Raw genomic sequence first — 21125 nt, 5'->3', positions numbered from 1 at the left:
AATGTCCCGTTACATCTGGCGTAAAAGGAACACAGCATTTCAGAAAAAGAACATCATACCAACAGTAAAATATGGTGGTGGGTAGTGTGATGGTCTGGGGTTGTTTTGCTGCTTCAGGACCTGGGGCCTCATGTATAACGCCGTGCGTAGAACTCACACTATAACATGGCGTAAGCACAAAAGCGGGATTGTGCGTACGCACAGAAAAATCCAGATGCAGGAATCTGTGCGCACGCATACTTTCACGTTCTTCCACTACATAAATCCCGATTTGCGTGAAAAGTAACGCACGTGCACGCGCCTTCTGTCCCGCCCCAACTCCTCCCAGAATTACGCCTCTTTGAATACGCAAATCAATATAAATAGCCTTCTGTGAAAAGACAATGGGAAAAGCACAGGAGAAAATATAAGAATTTCAGCGAATACCAAGTGGAGGCAAAGGAAAAACGTACTATTTGTTGGTTTAAACAGTGGTATAATCAACAAAAGGAAGCTGATCGAGTGACAGAGTGTCGGAGAAACTCGAAGGCTCAACTTCACAAAGTCGCACAGTGCCCGAAATAAAAAAGAAATCACATATCAAAGTCGCTGTGAAAAGGCGAGTCGTAGCCCACCGTCTGAGTGTCATATGAAAGCTTATTAGGGTACAAACAAAAAACATAGGCACACAGTGGGAAAAAAGCACGAAATGTCAACTTTAATCTCGAAATTTCCACTTTAATCACGTTGTCTATTTTGCCATTAAAGTAGAACATCATAAACTTCATCTTAAAATTGTTTATTTTACTAGTTTCTCAAGTAGCATGTTAAATGCTTTTTTCTGTGTTTGATCTTCTATGTGCTCTATGTGTGTGAATCACTACGTGCTTCCGTTCTTTCTCTTTCTCCGACAGGGCACAGAATGCATTACATTCGACATATTACAGCTCTCTGAATAATTAAAATACTGAGATGTATACGTGATATCTTTTTCATGATGATAGGAATGAAAGCATGTTATTAAACATGGGAACACGGTGGCACAGTGATTGTTCATATCTCACGCAAGAGGCTTGCTGCACCATGTGCGACCTTCGATGAAATAATTTATTACAGAAGTACTGTCTCTTTCAAACCTCCAATTCCTGTCCATACTTTTCTTTCTCCAATCGCCACACAATCAGCTCTGTAATAGACGTTAAGCCATTTGTAAGCTTAAAACGCCGATTCTTCAAAACTTTTAAGGAACATTGAAATATCTTCGTAGTACATGTTTAATTATTCTATTCGTCTATCCTTCCAGTGTCGCGTCAGCACCAGCAAGAATACAGCACAAGGCAGGAGCTATCCTTGAACCAGCTATACGCTGCAGCACCGTGTCCTCACATGTTTATTTATTAACAATACAGATTATTTAAATGAAGTTAAAGTTTTATCTGTATACTGTAAGCAACATATTTTGCTGCATTTCATCTTAAAAATGATATTGTCATCATACGCGCTTTATAAAGTAGCGCAGGTTGTGCAATATTATAACTGTAGTGCAAGTTTACAGTGAGGTGATTGAGTGCGTTTATAGTTCTTGGGATGAAACTGTTTCTGAAACGCAAGGTCCGTACAGGAAAGGCTTTGACGCTTTTTGCCGTGGTTGAGGTAGTGTGTACTTGAAACTATATACCGATAATTCTCTTTCCGATCATCTGCTGCTGTGATTCACACTCAGATACAGTGATATAAATACTCCGAGTGGTGCAGTGAGAGTAATATGGAAAAAGATGATCCGCAGTGGCAACCCTTAACGGGAACAGCAAAAAGAAGAACAAGATGCAGTGAGCGTAACAACGCTAAAGCAGTCATGGTATTTGGAATACTATGGCTATTCCCTGGCCCATTATATTGCAGCAGGTTAATTACAATCAGATGCATTACACTAATAAACAATATGCAGTTAATTTCAGTGTATTTATAAAGCCGCGTCAGGAATGTGGAGCTAAGAAAGAAAGGATGAGCACATAGGAACAGTAGTTTGACCATTGTGTGGACCATTATATTGTTACAGGTTAATTACAATCAGATGCATTAAATTTATGAACGATATGCGGTTAATTTCAGCGTATTTGACAAAGCCGCCGCCGTGGATGTGGATCTAAGAAAGAGTAACCACATAGGAACAGTAGCACTGCTTTGACGCTGGGTGCCGCCAGTCTGCAAAACCGAGCGGAGAAATTGCGTACGCCAAGGTATGAGTTACCGTGGAAATGTGTGTGGCTTTACGCTAAGTTTAGGTTTTATACATCGCGATTTGAGCGTGGAAAGGTTCGTACGCAACATTTCTGTGCGTACGCACCGTTTATACATGAGGCCCCTGGAAGGCTTGCTGTGATAGATGGAACCATGAATTCTACTGTCTACCAAAAAATCCTGAAGGAGAATGTCCGGCCATCTGTTCATCAACTCAAGCTGAAGCGATCTTGGGTGCTGCAACAGGACAATGACCCAAAACACACCAGCAAATCCACCTCTGAATGGCTGAAGAAAAACAAAATGAAGACTTTGGAGTGGCCTAGTCAAAGTCCTGACCTGAATCCAATTGAGATGCTATGGCATGACCTTAAAAAGGCGGTTCATGCTAGAAAACCCTCAAATAAAGCTGAATTACAACAATTTTGCAAAGATGAGTGGGCCAAAATTCCTCCAGAGCACTGTAAAAGACTCATTGCAAGTTATCGCAATCGCTTGATTGCAGTTATTGCTGCTAATGGTGGCCCAACCAGTTATTAGGTTCAGGGGGCAATTACTTTTTCACACAGGGCCATATAGGTTTGGATTTTTTTTTCTCCCTAAATAATAAAAACCACCATTTACAAACTGCATTTTGTGTTTACTTGTGTTATATTTGACTAATGGTTAAATGTGTTTGATGATCAGAAACATTTTGTGTGACAAACATGCAAAAGAATAAGAAATCAGGAAGGGGGCAAATAGTTTTTCACACCACTGTATGGATTTTTTACATATGTATGTGGTACGTATTACAGAATAATACTAAACTCTCCAGCTGTGTAAACTGACCCAAAGTTCTTTGCTTCCTGTTCACTGTTAAACTTCTTATATTTGAAGTCGACTCTCGGCATGCCTCTGATGCCATTACTCCTCATCATTTATCTCACACTTCCTCTCTCGATCACGTCAGCAAAGCCAAACTGAACATCAGATTGGATTTTAGTGTTTTATTACAAAGTATAGTTATGTAGGGTCAGATTTACCTCATATTGAGACACAGGTAAGAAGATTGGTAGACTTAACAGTGTGGCATCATTCAGAACTACAGTAAAGTAGTGAACTGATTGCACATAGAAGTTTATGTTGAAACATGTTTTTAATTAATTTGCAAAACAAAAGCAAACAAAAATGTTTTATTCTAATGAAGGGTCATTCTTGCATCAATAAATTATATAAAATGTGCCTTTCATAGTATGCACGTAATTAAAACTTTTTTCTTTTGTCACCTTATGCAGAGTAAAACATTTTACTGCAATCAGTTGCTTGTTAGTTTCAATCTCTTTTTACAGTACCACTAGTGATGTCTCTCATATTCATATGCATTCTTATAAATGATGCTTATGAAACTGTTCTTTTTCTTTTTAGGTATTTTAGGTATTTACCCTTTCCCAAGCTGATATACTTTAAAACATCTATATTAAAATCCCATTTTAAAATTACAATTTCCAATGATTTTGGCATAATACCATAGAATATCAGAAATTAAAGCAGGTCTCTAGCATTTGTGTATGCCAAGGCATTTGCTTGTGATTTTCTGTCACATTTATACTGACAAATGGTTTGTGGAAATAAGAGTCTTGTGGTTTTATAAGTTTGAAATTTACATATGTTACCTCTGTTGTCACTATATGGGGTTTGGTGGAATGAATCCTATGTTATACTCTGTTGACATTGGTCAGAGCCACAATTACAGTAAACCAAATAGCCAAAGCCCGCTAGAAGGAATCTGGGGCGGGATGGGGGTGTGGTGAATTAAGGATAAGATTGGATCCAAAAAATGGGCCTGCTGCCAACAAAGACACCAGTTTGCCTAGTAAAAGTAAAAAGTAAAAGTAAGAGAAGACAGCAATCAATCCTTATTTTTGGAAAGTTCATACAAGCATTTAATGGACAGGATATACATTTTAATAAGAATCACTTCAGCCTCCATGTTATTAACATTTAATTAATATTAAGCTGAGTTACCACAAGTAAATCATAAATGTAGGCTACTATTGGTGGTGCAATAGATTCTGAAAGTATTCAGACACCCTCATTTTCTGCACATTTTTTGTGCTCCAGATTTAATTCCAAAATGGATATATTTTCCACATCAATCTACAGTCAATAATATATTATGATAAAGTGAGAACGTTTTCAGAAAGGTTTGCAATTGTATTAAAAATCAAAAACTGAAATCTCTCATTCACATAAGTACTCAGACCCTCCTTAATTCAGTACTTTGTACACTCTCCTTTGACATGCAGTGTGAATTGTAGGACCTTACAGTATATACCCAGGTTTGTTGCCTTTCTAAACTATGTTTAATTTGCCACAGCTGAACTCCATTCATATTCTAGACACAACTCAAGGATAATTAAAGCAAACAGGATGCATCAGACCACAATTTAGAGGGTCATGGCAGACAGATTTCAGTTTTTTATTTTTAATCAATATGGAAACCTTTCTGAAAGCACGATTTCACTTTCTCATTATGGGTTATTGAGTGTAGCTTGAGATAAAAACAGCAAATTTGTCGATTTTTGAAATTAAATCTAGAACACAAAAGTACGCAGAAATTGAAGGGGTCTGGATATATTCTGAATTCACTGTGTAATTTATTTTTTCTTCTTCAAAACCTTGGCACTTAAATATTTCAGTTTTGTATTTGTGTATATTTTGTTAACAATTTCATATGATTTTTAAAATGCTAGTTATATAAATAATTCTATATTGGTAAGGCAAAGGATATTTTAACATTACACATTTTCTGCCTGTTACTTAAAAAATTAGATAAGGTTTTTTTTTTTTTAATATAAAGTATTTTAACATTTAAATCCTTTAAGAAAAATTAAGGATTGTTATTTGTAAAAAAAAAAGTTGTGCTGTACTGGTTATGCAGAATGTCTAGAAACTGTTTACTGTTGTAGTGTGTGTTAGGAATAAATGACTGACTTGTATCCAGTATTTTTAGATTTTGATGATTTGTGGGAAATGATCACTGTCAAGATTGCAATGAGAATTTAAACTTTTTAATTTCCTTCCTTTTGTTTTTGCTCAGTTCAATCACTTCTCTCAGACTCTCCCTCACTTCTTTAGGGCCTCCCTCCTTTCACTTTCTGTGAGTACATGTCACTGTCTGTGCGAGTGGTTTTACATCACTGAATTAACTCCATGTTTTGCTTTTTACTTACTAATTTTCCTTTACTTACTGTATACTCATAGGTTTATTGTATTAGTAATGAAGAACAGCAAGGCTACTGAATAAATGTAAAATATGGAAATATTTTGTAAGAGATTATTTTGTGGTTGTAGTGACTGCTTGAAGAATATGTTTATGAAGTAATAGAAACAGGTATGTGTATGCATAGGTAGCTGTGATTAACTGCTTTAAATAGACATGATATAACAAAACTAATTTTGCCTGACCAGTCCTGATTATTTGTTTACTCTAGTTTAAAGCATTTTATAAATTTATTTGCATGTAAAAAACTATCACTCTGGCTGATGAAGTCAGAATTATTTTTTAAATACATATTAATTAGATGGGGTTTTTTTTCAGTTTGTTGTATAATAACATTGACGTTTACAGGTTCATTGTGCATCCAGCTATTATTTATTAAAAATTATGAGGATGTGAAAATTGGCATCTGATAGAGTAAAACTTAATGGCTTAGGGTTACAATGCCACTTTGGAATCCATCATTGTTTTACAGCCAGAATGCTCTGGTCAAAACCGCACAATGAAAAAAAAAAAAAACTAAGAACTGATATCTTTTGCTTAAATATTAGAGTTTTTGCACATGTTTGTCATTATGCATGGTTTTCTTATTTTAATAATAACAACTATCTTCTATGTTAAATGTTTAAGTTAAAGGTTTCTGCTTATATATTGCAATGAGTATTTAGTTATCTGTTTTCAGTTCAATCTGATAACATCTCTACTTTTATTTGTGAACTCACAATGTGTAGTCTCAAATGGCTTAAAATTAAAAACTTATTTTATTTTGCAAAACAATTATACAGTAATCCAAAAGTCAGTACATTTATTTCAAAACAAACTGATCTGATAGTGGCAGCATTTGTTCCTTTACAAATGTAAATCATCTACTTAAACAAATGTTTCCTTCCTTAAAGAAAAAGTTCAGTTTCGTCTTGGCAATTATTTCTTCACACGTCATATATATGCATATACCATACAAAATTGTATTCTAAAGTTAAGTGTTTTCTATACATTTTTAAAAATGCATAGCCTGTCCTGGTGTTTTACAATGAATTCTATGGAGCACAGGGAATAATCTGTTTAGAACTTAACAAATACGTCCATTTTTCAAGCCAAACTGTTCGTGCCACATGGTTGGTTTTCTTTGATTTATTTCCAGATTTTTTGAGAACTCACACAGGTGAATTGAAAATGTATCTTTACCTTGATAAAAATAGTACCATCAATATGCAGTAAAATGATAATTTCTAGATCCTTTTTGTTGTCACATACATGCGTCTGTAACACGAAAGGCATGTTTTCATTTATCAAAACTCAAAAAGGATGTATTTTGTAAGTTTTGTACATTTATGTTCTGATGGAGCCCCATTGGGTTCATTGTAAAACGCCAGGATTGGTTAAGTGTTTTTTTTTTTAATTTGTAAAAAACATTGAAGTTTAGACCACAATTTAACGTAGCGAATGCATATATACCATGTTCAAGAAGAACCTTGTCTTGAAAAATACCAAACTTATCCTATAACATACTTGATTCTATTATCAATTCTTTAATAGTTTTAAATGTATAAATTCATGTGTGCAACCCTTAAGTTGATATGTTTGACACATATTAACTATTAATAATGTAATGCATTTAATGCTGGTGCAGTACATAGCTTAATTCATTGAAATCCACATACTTTCTTTGTGGTTTGTGTAATATCTCCATGGCTGCGCTGGTGTTGTCTGGTACAATACAACTGTCTCGAAGTGCATACTCCACAATGTCTGTGTAAATTTTCCTAGTAATCCAGTTTCTTCTTATATTGAAAATCATGCAGCTTACAGTTATTGACAATTCAGATTTGCTCTATCTGACTAAGTGAAAGGTACTGTTTGCTGTAGTTGACATTTTTAAATGACTGTGCTTGCTTATGTATTATCAATTTTACTTTGTATTCATATTATATTGATGAAACCTTTTACTGCGGGATTGTGGGTAATTATGCATGGTTTCATTTACTTGTGCAAATTTTATTTCAGAATTGCCACATTTTTCATTGTGTTCTTCAGGGTCATGACCAGAGCTCTACTTTGGCTCAGCACTCTGCAGAGCTGACATTACCAAAGCACAGCCCTTTACACAGAGATTTGCTACGCTATGCAAAACTGATGGAATGGCTGAAGATCACACAACATGAAAAATATGAAGGATTAACTGGGGTAAGTGAAGATTTACTAAATAAATATTTCCAGGATCATTTAATATAATATTCTTGCACATAAGTGAAGAAAATTAACAGTACTGAATTGAAATTTAAAAAAGCATAAACAATATAATCACAATTAAGGAAATCCCTCCCATCATCCATTATCAGAAGCTTTATGCAGGAAAGGGCTGAGGAAATTCTGGGCTTATCTGAACAGCAAGAGAAGTAAAGAGAAGGGTCAGTCCATTGCACTGAAGTCTCATAAAAACATTAAAACAAGCATGGTGCATTTGCCAACCAACCTATTGGATTATACAGTTTTTCCTTTAACTTTCCTTTAGATAACAAAGTAACTTGAAGAAACCCAAGTGAACAAAGGACGAATACAGTATATGAAGGCTATACACATTGTATTCCACTTAGGAATACAGTTGGAATATCTATGGTGTGGCAGTAACATCATCCACTACCTCACAATACTGTTGTATAAGGTCATAATAAATGTTTTTTTTTTTTAATAATTAATCTTAGAATAGACATCCAACTGTTTCTTAAGCACTATTTCTAGATCACTGCCACAGGGAAGCCGAGTCAGAATTTTTAGTAAGATAATAGATAGATAGATAGATAGATACTTGTCGGGGAAAAGGATGCAATTGCCATTGTAGATTAAAAAGTTATGTCTCCTAAGTGTGAAGCAACAGATAAAATGATATTATTTTAAACTTTTATGTCCATAAAAAAATAATAATCATTTAGATTAATTAAGCAACTAGTTCATGATTACTTTTTCAGGAAATATATTTTCTCACCAGTGTTTTTGAGATGGTGCTTATGATTTATAGAACATTCTGTTTCAGCAAGATGTTTCTTTACTTTTTTATTATGCAGAATTATGTTGACTACATTTCAAGACTATATGAAAGAGAGATCAAAGACTTCTTTGAGGTTGCAAAGATTAAAATGACTGGCACAACCAAAGAAGGAAAAAAATTTGGTAAGAGGATTTTAGTTAAATCTCCAGCTGCTAATTACTACTTACCTGAAGTCCACTTTTTTATTTAATTAAACATATATGTTTATGTATTCTAAGTGAACAATTTGTGTTGTTTGAGATTCCACATGGTGACATGCTCTTGTCTGAAACTGTGGTACACTCCTGAACCTAAAATGAGGCTGTCAGTGCTTATTTTATATGTTCATCTTCCCTTGACCTTTCCATTGCAACAGAGCAGCAATGCACCTACGTAACTACCATTGCATGGAAGAATGTAAAGGACAGCATTTTCAGAAGCAAGTTCTGATTACTAGTAAAATACTTTTTGTAAGTGGCAGTCCTAAGACTCCTGCCATTTGTATTCAGGCTTGATTCTGTACCCTTTTTTGAATTTTGAGCCCTAGTTTTTCCAAGGGTACCAGTTGTGTGAAATTGACTATACTCACAGCCATGGCACCTAGCAAGCACTTGATAAACACATCTTCTTTCAACTTTGCTTCTTTCTTTTCACTTCACATCTACAGATGGCCTTCGTTTGCATAAACCAGCACACCCCATTTCTCCTTCTGATCACTGTCAGGGCTGTGGCGAAACAGGGGATGCTGTGTATTACAATGTGCCATTCACTACAGTATTTTTTATATACTGTATGTATGTATGTTTATGTGTGTGTATGTATTTGTATATTTTATACAGTGTATTTTTGCATATTGTAAAAAGAATTAGGTGCTTTTTGAGTAAAAATAAATATCAAAAAGCAAATAAAAAGAGAAAAAAATGCCTATTAACTGACAGTCAAGCCAAGATTGAGGTGAATCTATAGCTGATGGAGAGTCTGCTTTTCAAAAGTAATAAGTTAACAGGACAATACTTTTGAGTGAGTAAAAGTGATTACCGTTAGAAACTTTTTGTTGGTAGACATTTTTCAAACTTACTGTATACTGAGACAGTACTGATTTTAGGATTTTATGCTTAATGGAGAGTTTAGATTTTTAGCAGGTTTTAGCTTTAAATGAATCTCCTTTAAATTGCCTTTGGAACATTACCAAATACCACTATTGGTGATGTGCTTTAATACAAAGTTCTGCTGCAGTCTGTTTCACACCAATATCATTAAGGATTGTATGTAGCATGTTCATCAGTAAGCAGCTCAAGTGAACCACGCTGAGGCCCATTGACTTTGAAAACATTCCCTATAAAGCTGGGTAACACAGCTAGTTTTCTTAGATAAAGCACTATTTTAATGTAGCACTTTAGTGGCCGTTTAGTCATCTTCTTTTCCATGTTTCAGCATTCAGTATGCTGAATTGAAAATTGCAGAAACACTTTACATATACGTTACATATATTACGTATATGTAAACGTATACGTTTAAAGATACGTTAATAAAAGTTTAAATTTTGGCCCTAGCATTGTGTACATGTAATGATCATGTTCTGCCCATGTATGGATGGATTTATCTGGGTGCTCCTGTTCTGTTCCCATGCCCAAAGATGTGCATGTTAAGTTGATAGGTGACTAACTAACTAACTGTGTCCTGTAATAAACAGGTGCCTCCTGTAGAGCTGACCCTGAACTGGATCAGTAGGTTAGAAAAAAGATAATTACTTTAAAACACTATTCTTTGAGTAAATGACAATACAATACTCCATTGGACACCAAAACTTACAGTAAAAATAGTTTTGCAAGTTGTGAATAAAAAAGCTCAAAGTGACAAATGCAGTGTACTTAAGTATCTAGTAACTAAATCTTCATACACATAATTACTAATGCAAGAACAGTTTACAGCAGATTCAAAAGTAATAATGCCTTTTAACAACAAAGCATTACGTATAGAAATCCGATAGCAGGGAAGTGTAAAATACTTAATCTAAACATGACTGATCATGCTGATCACTCTAAGGATTTGTATTTATATTCAAAGAATGGTTTAATAGCTATTGAGATGGAGCTAAAATTAAGAAACATCCATCCATTATCCAACCAGCTATATCCTAACACAGAGTCATGGGGGGTCTGCTGGAGCCAATCCCCAGCCAACACAGGGCGCAAGGCAGGAACAAATCCCAGGAAGGGCGCCAGCCCACCGCAGAAAATTAAGAACAGATAATCATAAGTAATACAGTAATATACAATAGTAAATACTAACTTTAGTGACATTTTAAAAGAGATTTGAAGTAATGCAGACTTTTATTTTCAGTATATACAATGTTGTGTTTTGGCTAAAAAGATTTTAAATATTGTAATGTATTTCATTGATTTGTGTGTGTGTTTGGTACAAATGAAAGTGACAACAGGTGCCCTGGAGAGGCAACAGCAAGATGACCTTAAACAGACTACATGAGGGTGGCATGTTCTCACAGCCCATCACTGTGCAGCTTGATTGACATTCGCCAGAGAATACCACAATTGGCAGTTCCACCATTGGCACCCTGTTCTCTTCACATGTGAGGGCAGGTTTTCACTGAGCACCTGTGACAGATGTGAAGGAGTCTGGAGACACCATGATGAACGTTATGCAGCCGGCAACATCATCCCGTATGACCGGTTTAGTGGTGGTTCAGTGATGGTCTGGGGAGGCATATCCTTGAAGGGTCACACAGACCTCCACGTGCTAGGTAACGGTATCCTGACTGCTGTTAGTTGCCAGGATGAAATACTCGGAGCCATTATTAGACCTTATGCTGGTGCAGTGGGCTCTGGGTTCATCCTGGAGCAAGGCAATGCCCAGCCTTATGTGTCCAGAGGTGTGTAGGCAGTTCCTGGATGGCAAAGGCATTGATGCCATTGACTGGCCCGCTTACTCCCCAAACCTGAACCCAGTTGGAAACTTCTATGGCATTATGTATTATTGCATCCGACACTGCCAAGAAGCCACAGACTGTCCAGGAGCTTATGCATGCCCTGATCCAGGTCTAGGAGGTGATCCCCTAGGACACCATCCACCATCTTCTCAGGAGCATGCCCAGACTTTGTTGGGAGTGCATAGAGGCACCTGGGGGCCGTGCACACTACTGAGTTACATTATGAGTTGCTGTGATGAAATTCACACAAGTTGGATCAGCCTGTGATTTCAATTTTTGTCTTTGATTTCCCGTGTCATGTTGAATCCAGCCCTCAGTGGGTTGTTGATTTTGGTTTCCATTGACCGTTGTTACATCATTTTGCTCTCAAGGAATTACACAGTATTAAACAGTAAAGATTTTCCACTTGAATATTTCGTTCATCGAGATCCAATGTGTGGTTTAAATGTTCCCTTAATTTTTTTGAGCAGTGTATATAGTTCAGGTTCACTTATAAACTTCCATATTTGTCAGAACTATACAAATCTTAGTAAACCTGTACTATGCTGCTTAGAAATGCATTTAACACTAATATTTAATAGCTTGCATACATTATAATAACTCTTTGCTTTAAAAAGCTTATTTCTTTGCAGCTTTGAGAAAGCAAATTACGTTTACATTTTTGAATTTTATACTTGTGTTTCTGCATTCAAAGCTGATTTGTTAATATATTTGTTTTTCTAAAACTAACTTCTAACTTTTTTGCTGCATGATTTTTGTGTGATACGTTTTTGCTAACCTGTCTTTGTCTTTGGTGCCTATAATCTAATCTTAATGCTACAGCTACACTTCCTCGGAAAGAAAGTGCTGTCAAACAAGAAACTGAGAGTAAGTAGTCCTACGGCTTTAATCTGCAGCACCCCCCCCCTTTTATGATTGCTCTTCCTTTAATCTACTTTATTTTGAAACACAACTGGCATGCTGGTGGGTGTATTGTGAATTATTTATATTTATTTTACTTAAATATGCAAGGGTTTAAGATTAATATAAACGGCATAGACTAAGTAGTCAAAGGAAACATGCGCGGTTCTTCAGAGATCAATGTTTGCACATAACGTTTGCTCATTAATATATGATTACTGGTTGTGGCTATTGCATAGGATCATGGAAAAGGATTGTTTTTAAGATTGCATGGTAAAATTTCACTTGCATGTTTTCTGATTTGTTTTAAAATATCTAATATTGCAATAATAGATCATGGTAAAGGGTTATGACTTTTGGGTCATTTTAAATCTCTTTAATTTGTGGTATACTAAATCATTTTTTATTTTGCCCATGAAACATAGGGTGCATTAACTGTACAATCTGAGTCTGATCAAATGGAACTAGTTACGCGATATGGACAAAAGTATTGGGACACCTGACCATTACACCGCCATGGACTTTAATGACATTGCATTCAAGTACATTGACTTTAATATGGTTCCCCCTTTGCAGCTATAGCAGCTTCCACTCTTCTTGGAAGGATTTCCATACAATTGTGGAGTGTTTCTGTGGGAATTTATGCCCATTCATTCTGTAGAGCATTTGTGAGTTCAGGCCTGATGTTGGACAAGAAAGTCTGGCTTGTAATCTCCGTTCCGTTCATCCCAAAGGTGTTCAGTGGGGTTGAGATCAGGGCTCTGTGTGGGCCAATCAAGTTCTTCACACACCAAACTCATTCAACCATGTCTTTATGGACCTTGCTTTGTGCACTGGGGCACAATCATGCTGGAATAGAAAATTGCCTTCCCCAAACTGTTTCATAAAGTTGGTAGCATAACATTGTGCAAAATGTCTTGGTATGCTGAATCAGGGGCTTAGCCCAAACTCTGAAAAACAGCCCCACACCATTATACGCACTCCACCAAACTTCACAGTTGGCACAATGCACTCAGGTAGGTAATGTTCTCCCGGCATCTGCCAAACCCAGACTCGGCCATCTGACTGCCAAATAGAGAAGTGTGATTTGTCACTCCATAGAACATGTTTCCACTGCTCCACAGTCCAGGAGCGGTAGGTAAGCTTTACACCACTCCATCCGTTGCTTGTCATGGAACTTGGTAATGTGAGGCTTGCATGCATCTGCTCTGCCATGGAAACACATTCCATGGAGCTTTTGTTAATTAATTAATTAGCTAATTAATTAATGCCAGTGGAAGTTTTGGAATTCTTCAGCTATGGATTTAGCAGAGTGTTGGCAACTTTTACATACACACCATGCACCTTAGCAGTAGTTGACCCCACTCTATGGCTTTATTTGGTCTTCCGCTTCATGGCTGAGTTGCTGTTGTTCCTAAACACTTCCACTTTCCAATAATACCAATTACATTTGACTATCCAGCAGGGATGAAATTTCATGAACCAGCTTATTGCAAAGTTGGTATCTTATCACAGTACCATTCTTGAAGTCAATGAGCTCTTCAGAACAACCTATTTTGTTTCACAAATGTTTGTTAATGGAGACTGCATGGCTAGGTGCTCAGTTTTATACATCTGTGGCAGTGGATCTGATTGAAACACCTGAATTCAATAATTAAGAGATGTGTCCCAATACTTTAGTCCATATAGTGTATATGTGAAAAGTAGGAGTCACATTTCTTGATGTTGATCAGTATCCTTATTTAAATTCTTTCAGATGTTTCTTAGTGTATTTCTGTGCTATCAGTAATATGCCCTTTCTGCATGTTAGGATTTCAAATCATTCCAATTCCAGTATAAATATCCTTTGATATAAGAAACAATGAAATTGTTAAAGTTGTGTTGAATACTCATCCGCTCTATTTGTTTACCCTTTTATTATGTAAAATGTGATATTTCTATAGAAACAATTGCTATATCAAGGCTATATGTAAAGGAGTATCTGTGCCTATATTGTAAATCGATTTTACCGAAAAATGCAAAATGTGTTCAAATAAATTAACTCTGAGTGAAATTACATTTCTAAGCTTGAAACTGCATTCAGTTGCTTTATATGGGAATGCATTCACATATTGACCGTTCCAAATTGTTAAATATCTGCGACATAATTAGCATTTGGTTAGCATCACATGATGTAGTGTTAATGCACCTAATGTTTATCAATTAATGAATCTGTTTCACCTCACTTGTCAAAAGGAACAATGATATTTAAAAACTTCAGTTTTTAACAGTGCATTTTTAAATTATTGCCAGGTTTGCATGGAAGTTCAGGAAAGCTCACTGGTTCAACCTCCAGTCTTAATAAACTGTCGATCCAAGGTTCAGCAAGCCGTAGATCCCAGTCTTCATCCCTTTTAGACATGGGCAATATGTCTGCTTCAGATCTGGATGTTGCAGACAGAACTAAGTTTGACAAGGTTAGTGTGACTGTTCAGATGTTTTGTATGACATCTTTGCATTTTTTTTTTGTTTCATGAATGAGAAAAAAAGCTAATAATATTGCTCTGTACTTTATAACTGCACACAGAAAATGAGTATTTATTTCAGCGATCACAGAAACTCTTTTTACTGGCAGAGTCATTGTAGAGTCGTATTTGAACTTTTCAATTGAGCAATATATTTTTCAAACAAGCTAGTTATTTTTAGTAGAAGACTGGACATAATAGCCATTCATATTTAAAGAATATGTATATAGTATTGTAGAAATTATAATGAATTTATAATGAATTATAATGAATTTTATATCTTTTTTTTTTCCTTTAGATATTTGAACAAGTACTAAGTGAGCTGGAGCCACTTTGTCTAGCAGAGCAAGATTTTATTAGCAAATTTTTTAAACTTCAACAGCATCCCATTGTGCCAGGAACCACAGTAAGACTGTCTCCCAATTTCATGTACTAAAATGTCAGCCTTCCCCATTCATCTCGAGTGTGTTATTTAGTATACTCATGGGAATCCAGCTCCTATCCCAGCAGCACAGAGCAGGAGCAGAACCTGAAAGGGCACTGTTCCAATACAGGAGACCCTCTCACCAAGTTAGGGCACTTGTTACAATAAACAATTTTTGAAAGTAGTAGTATAACCCAAAATACACAGAGAGAGAATTTACAGACTAAAAACAGACAATGCCAATGCCTGTATTCTAACCGTTTTAATCTAGAAATAAGAAAAAATCATTGCTAACCATTGTGTCACCATGCTACCAACATCATAGTGCCTCTTTCTTTATTGTGACTTCTAAAACCTATTGGCTGCACCAGTGATTTAGGTGTGTCATAATAAAGAGGGTGAATAAATGGACGATCAGTTATTTTGTGTTTAATAACTTTTAGATCAATTTGTTCTTTTTTAATGATCAGCGTCTAAACAGTCTAATTAAATCCACTGTGGTGGAAGAAAATCTATTCAAGGAGTGTAAAATGTTTTCATAAGCACTGTCAACTGAGAATACATCATGTGTTGCACAAACTTTCATTTAATTCTCTGTCTTTTTAATTGCTGGATTGTAGATCGCCTTGGATTATTGAGATATTGATATGTTACACATAGTGAAAGTTAACAGATTTCTTCAGAACTGTTATATGTTATATTGGTAAATAAATGCATTCTGCAGTACCTTCATAACTGATTAAATCAAAATATTTTAAGAGTTAATAGTTCTTTTTTAACTTCAATCCTTAATTAATGTTTTTCAGCTTTTGTTGTCATTAATTACACCAGCTGTTTATTTCAATATAGTACACCAGCTTACTAACCTAATATTGTAGGGTAGAATTATGATTACAGTTTCTGGTCGTACTGTCGGGTTATAATATGCTTTATCTGGCTGAACTGAAAAGCTACAAAATTCACACTGAATATCAGGATTGTGAAAGGTTGATTTGTTTTTTATTTTTCAAAGGAAATTTTGTTGTTTCCAATGTTACTTTTCAGTTCTTATATTTATTGAGGTTGAGTATAGCCTTTAACATAAACAAAATATTAATATTCCAGTGTAGCATAAATTGCGTTTTACTTTTTATTTTAAAAGGTTGAAGGAGAAGATGTTGATGGCTTAATGTTTTCAAAACAATCTGGTATTGGAGGAGATAGAACACTGTCTGGTACATCTGAGTAAGCTTTTACATTTTTGACCTTTTTTTAACAGAAATGTTATCAACATAGAGAAAAACATTTGGGCAGATTTTTAAAGTGAAAGTTTGAAGTTAATTTGTTTGTAAACGGCTTTGGATGCAACTTAAATAATGTGCTGATTTCAAAACACATTGTACATTCTCAACATTTAAATCTGTAGCCAAATTAATCTCGTAATTATTTTTTTTCACTCCTGTTTCAATATCACTTGCTATCAAACATCTACAGATCCATGTATAATGCTGGAAGTAACCTTCAGTACCATGGACATTTAAAAACAGGCATAACTGACTATAGGGAATGACAAGGAGGCTAGTTTTATAAATTTTTATGTTTTTAGTTTGATAACAACCCGAGACTGTGCAAGCTCTGCAGATCTTTTTTTCAAGAGTACAGTCAGTTATTCCGAAGTATCCAGGTGTGGTGCTTCAAACATTAGGGTCTCTTCAGATTAACTACTGGGTCACAAATAGATCAGAAGTACTGTTATACTTTTATTTAAAAGTAAAAAATCGATAGCTGGGTGTATCATTATGGTTTGATTACACAGCAGTTGATGCTTTGTACTGTCCACCCAAAGCTCCTGGAAGTCATGTTTGATTAAATTGATTAAGCAACAGTTTGTGTGAATATTGCGTTTTTTTTTTTAATTTCTTGGTTTTCTTATTTTGCATTAAGTTTTTTAATGTCTCTGAGCCAGATGAGGCATCTCATTTATGTGCTATTCCTGCCTTTCAGTAGAAGTTGCCAGAATAAGCTCTAACTTTCTGTTAGTGTCAGCAGGTTAAGAAAATAGCTTAAAGTTTTAATAATATGTGTGTAATAATTTTGTTTTTAATTTCACAGGAAGGACATGGTCCGAATGATGATGAATAAAATTTTTCATTGTATAGAGGTGGAGCTTAATAATCTCATTGCACTTGGCGATAAGATTGACAGCTTTAATTCTTTATATATGCTTGTAAAGATGAGCCATCATGTTTGGACAGCGGAAAATGTTGATCCAGCTTCTTATCTAAGCACAACACTTGGAAATGTATTGGTCACAGTTAAAAGGAACTTCGACAAATGCATTGTAAGAACTTTATATAAGCTTACGTAAAATTCAGAGGACTGTATTAGTCTGCCTAGAAGTTTATATGTATCAGATTCTCATCATATAAACAGGAATATGAAATGGACAGTTATATAGTATATTGGTACATGGGTTTTGATCCTAGCAAACAATTGAGTCAAACAAACACCACTATAAAACCAAATGAATGAATTTTCATTCTCTTCATGAGTTAATGAACTTCAGCTATACTCATTCATAAAACATAAGGATGCAGCAAATCCAAAATACAGCAACAAACATTGCTGCAAGAATTAGGAAATAAGTGTTTACTTACCAAGATAACTTAAAAGTCCATGGAAAGTGCATGCTAGTTTATTTCAATATTGAATTTTGATTTTTGATTTCATAGAGAATCGGTGAAGTTCATTTGAAGGTGCCAAAAAATAATTATTCATTTTATTTATTAATAGCATTTTACACAAAAATTCAGATTCAGTTTTCTGGTATAAAATGTTTTTTCCAAATTATCCACAAAATGGATTATTGCTCCTGACCATTTATATAAAGCCATTTTCACATTACACAGCATTTCTGGCTGTTTTGATTCATAACCTTTATTTACATAATCATAGAGAGTCATTACAAAGTTTGAAATGCTTACCAGCTAAAATCATGTACAGTGCCAGTTGCCTAACATACTGTATGTAGTTTTGAACCTTTTCTACTATATTGCAGTCATTTTTAGAAAAGCATTTTTAGTAAAGTATTGTAGGCTATGTAGAAATACATTTAATGTTAATAAATAGATGCACATTATAGTTTACAACATTATCCCCAACACGATTGTTGCAATTAATTACACATATAGTAGCTTCACAATACCTTCTAATAACACATTTATATTTATAAATGTTGAAGGAATAGGTTATTTGTGGTGCCATCTGCCCTCTACATTTTGAACCATCATTCATCTTATTGTGTAAAAGCAAGGCAAACTATGAAGAAAATCTACAGTTCTCTTTTAAAACAACTTATAGTTCTGATATTTGCAGTAAGATTTAACTTAAGGTACTTCTTTAGAGTGCATAGAGGCTCATTAGAAAGCATTCAATCTCTGATAAAAGATTTTCTAAGTTCCTCTTAAACAATAAAGACATACAGTTGTGTTAACTTGCCCATTCTGTGTTAAATTTAATCATTCTTATCAAGATTTATGTCTACCTTGCTCTCATGGTATGGTTTGATTACATGTAATTCTGCAGTTTTAGACTGAATGAATGGGCACTGCTTTATTACTTAACCTTTTATTATTTGATTATGAAGCTTATTTGCATTTTAAAGAGCACCATTTCAATCTTCTTGCAGACTTGGGGTTTGGGGAACCCTATAGCTTTATTTGCATTTGTGTTCACATCAACAAAACCAAAAAGGCCCTGTGTAGATGAATATGTAAGGGCGTATCTGAGTGAGGCATGATTGGCTATGGTTCTGACTGACATCTGTCACTGCACCTGTTTAGGCTCCAGCTTGTTTTGATGCTGTATATGGTGTAAGCAAATAAAGAAATAAACAAATAATTAAGGCAAAGAGCCTGTATGAAGAAAAACATAAAACTTGTGTGGTTGAAACTGGCAGCACAATTACCATTTGTGCGGTGTAAATGTATGGTCCCCTTAGTTATATTACATTTAGTGGAAGTTCCTCTGTTTTAGTTGAAATATTATATATGTATATCTGTTGTTGTTGTTGTGTTTTGAGGAACATAATACTTTACTGAAATACAGATTTAGTGAATTTGAAATGAGTGGTTTGAAAGTGGATCATTTAGTATGAAAAATCTGCATACTTCTACAAAGTTTCCTTAGTGATGCCTAAAGAAAAAAGCAACAGATTCACTCTGAAAATGAATGAAATGAATACAAATGTAGGTGTGATGAAAGTAATTTACATTGTGTTACCAGCTGACATGGACCCTGAAAAGATTATCAGCACATCATGATTCATCATTTTTTTTTGATACTTTGTACATTCACAAAATGAATAATCTTAAAAGGTTCCTTTAAATTCAAAGTGGAGTATTAGCATTGTGAGATGGATCTTTCAGGAAATCTTGTATGGGTTCTTATATAATTTAAATGTTTTTCCAAGTTTCCAGTTTTTTGTTTTTTTTATTACAGTGTCTAAAGCATTCCATTAGGTTGAATTGTTCTGTGATTTCTCCTGGTTTAGACTAATTTTTCTGTGTTTGTGTAAACTTTGTTGTTGACTGGTGTCCTATTTAAAACTGCTTCTTACCTCTTATTGCTGACTTTTACTCTAGCTCTGTGCAACACCACAGCTGTGGAGTATAATTCGTTTTTATAATTTTTGCATATTACATCATTAGAGATCTGTTTTATATTAGTCTGATCTTATTAATGTTTTGCCATTGTATCCGTATTGTGCTGGAGGGACCTTTTAGTAGCAGCTTTAAAATATTTTCCTTTTTTAGTTTTAATATTTTCTGTATTTGTGTCATAATGTTTCAAAAATACTTTGTCAGCTTTCTTTTACATATTGTGCATGTAATTTTAATTGTATTCTTCAGTCAGCTCAGATAAGGCAGATGGAGGAAGTAAAGATCTCAAAGAAAAGCAAAGTTGGAATTCTTCCATTTGTGACTGGATTTGAAGAGTTTGCTGAGCTTGCAGAGACTATCTTTAGAAATTCAGAGAGGAGAGGAGATCTTGACAAGGCTTATGTGAAACTCATCCGAGCTGTATATTTGAATGGTAAGAAATAAGTGTACCATACTGTTCCATTAAGCTGGTAACATGGCTAAATACAGTGTTAATCCATGTTGCAAATCTGTATGAAGAAAAATGGTAAATCATTAGTTGTCTGCAGTAAAAACCTGCTTTTAAATCTGGGAATATCCAGTAAAGAGGTATTGATATAAATTTCAAAAAAAATTTTGCACTCGTGTCCATTCATCAAAATTAGCCACTATTTAAGAATTAAAAAGAGAATTTGCCTAGTAGATACAATTTTGGAAATATTGATAACTTACTTACTCCTCTGTGCTACATCTGAACAATTCTAGCCCAGTTTTCAGCTCCCAACTTTGTTTGGTCAGCTTCCATATCATCTATTCATCTTTTCCTGAGTCTGCCCTCTAGTGGCATCTGTATGGTTATTCGAAATAAATATTTTATTTTCTGCACCTACCTTCAGTCATTCTTGCATTGAGGCTTCTTTCGTTAGTTACCTTTTGTTTCACTCACTATATATGTTCTATTGTGTAGGTCCTGTAGCTCCTTATGATTTCTGGCTGTTTGGGATCCTCCATTATTTATAGGGCCAAAAATTATAAGGATGTTCATTTCTCATCTGCTTTAGAAATTCCTCATTGGTGGTGGTTATTACTCATGCTTCTGTGCCATATGTCTCTACTAATGATAAGCGAAGCACATGTTGTTCGCTTCACAAAATGTTTGTGAAGTCAATGGGGAATGAGGAACTGAACGAGTTTTGTGTGGGTTATAATGGTGCAGTGGTCTTT

The 21125-nt window shown here is 34.9% G+C and overlaps 1 protein-coding gene across 7 annotated transcripts in view; it reads left to right on the top strand.

Moving 5' to 3' along the window:
- Positions 1 to 21125, top strand: part of exoc1 (exocyst complex component 1) — a 98712-nt gene that overhangs the window by 61368 nt on the left and 16219 nt on the right. For 2 of the 7 annotated variants that reach the window (XM_051927808.1, XM_051927807.1), the window contains 9 exons: positions 5303 to 5362; positions 7517 to 7666; positions 8545 to 8650; positions 12277 to 12321; positions 14647 to 14810; positions 15157 to 15264; positions 16424 to 16506; positions 17374 to 17602; positions 20172 to 20355. In XM_051927808.1, the coding sequence (XP_051783768.1) occupies positions 5303 to 5362; positions 7517 to 7666; positions 8545 to 8650; positions 12277 to 12321; positions 14647 to 14810; positions 15157 to 15264; positions 16424 to 16506; positions 17374 to 17602; positions 20172 to 20355 (1129 nt within the window). The remainder of the gene's footprint in view (positions 1 to 5302; positions 5363 to 7516; positions 7667 to 8544; positions 8651 to 12276; positions 12322 to 14646; positions 14811 to 15156; positions 15265 to 16423; positions 16507 to 17373; positions 17603 to 20171; positions 20356 to 21125) is intronic. The other 5 variants (XM_028802256.2, XM_051927810.1, XM_028802257.2 and 2 more) reach the window with 3 other exon arrangements.

Source organism: Erpetoichthys calabaricus, chromosome 5, assembly GCF_900747795.2.
Source record: "Erpetoichthys calabaricus chromosome 5, fErpCal1.3, whole genome shotgun sequence".
Taxonomy (NCBI): domain Eukaryota; kingdom Metazoa; phylum Chordata; class Cladistia; order Polypteriformes; family Polypteridae; genus Erpetoichthys; species Erpetoichthys calabaricus.
Note: the sequence above shows the minus strand (reverse complement) of the source record. Positions and strands in the feature narration are given on the sequence as shown.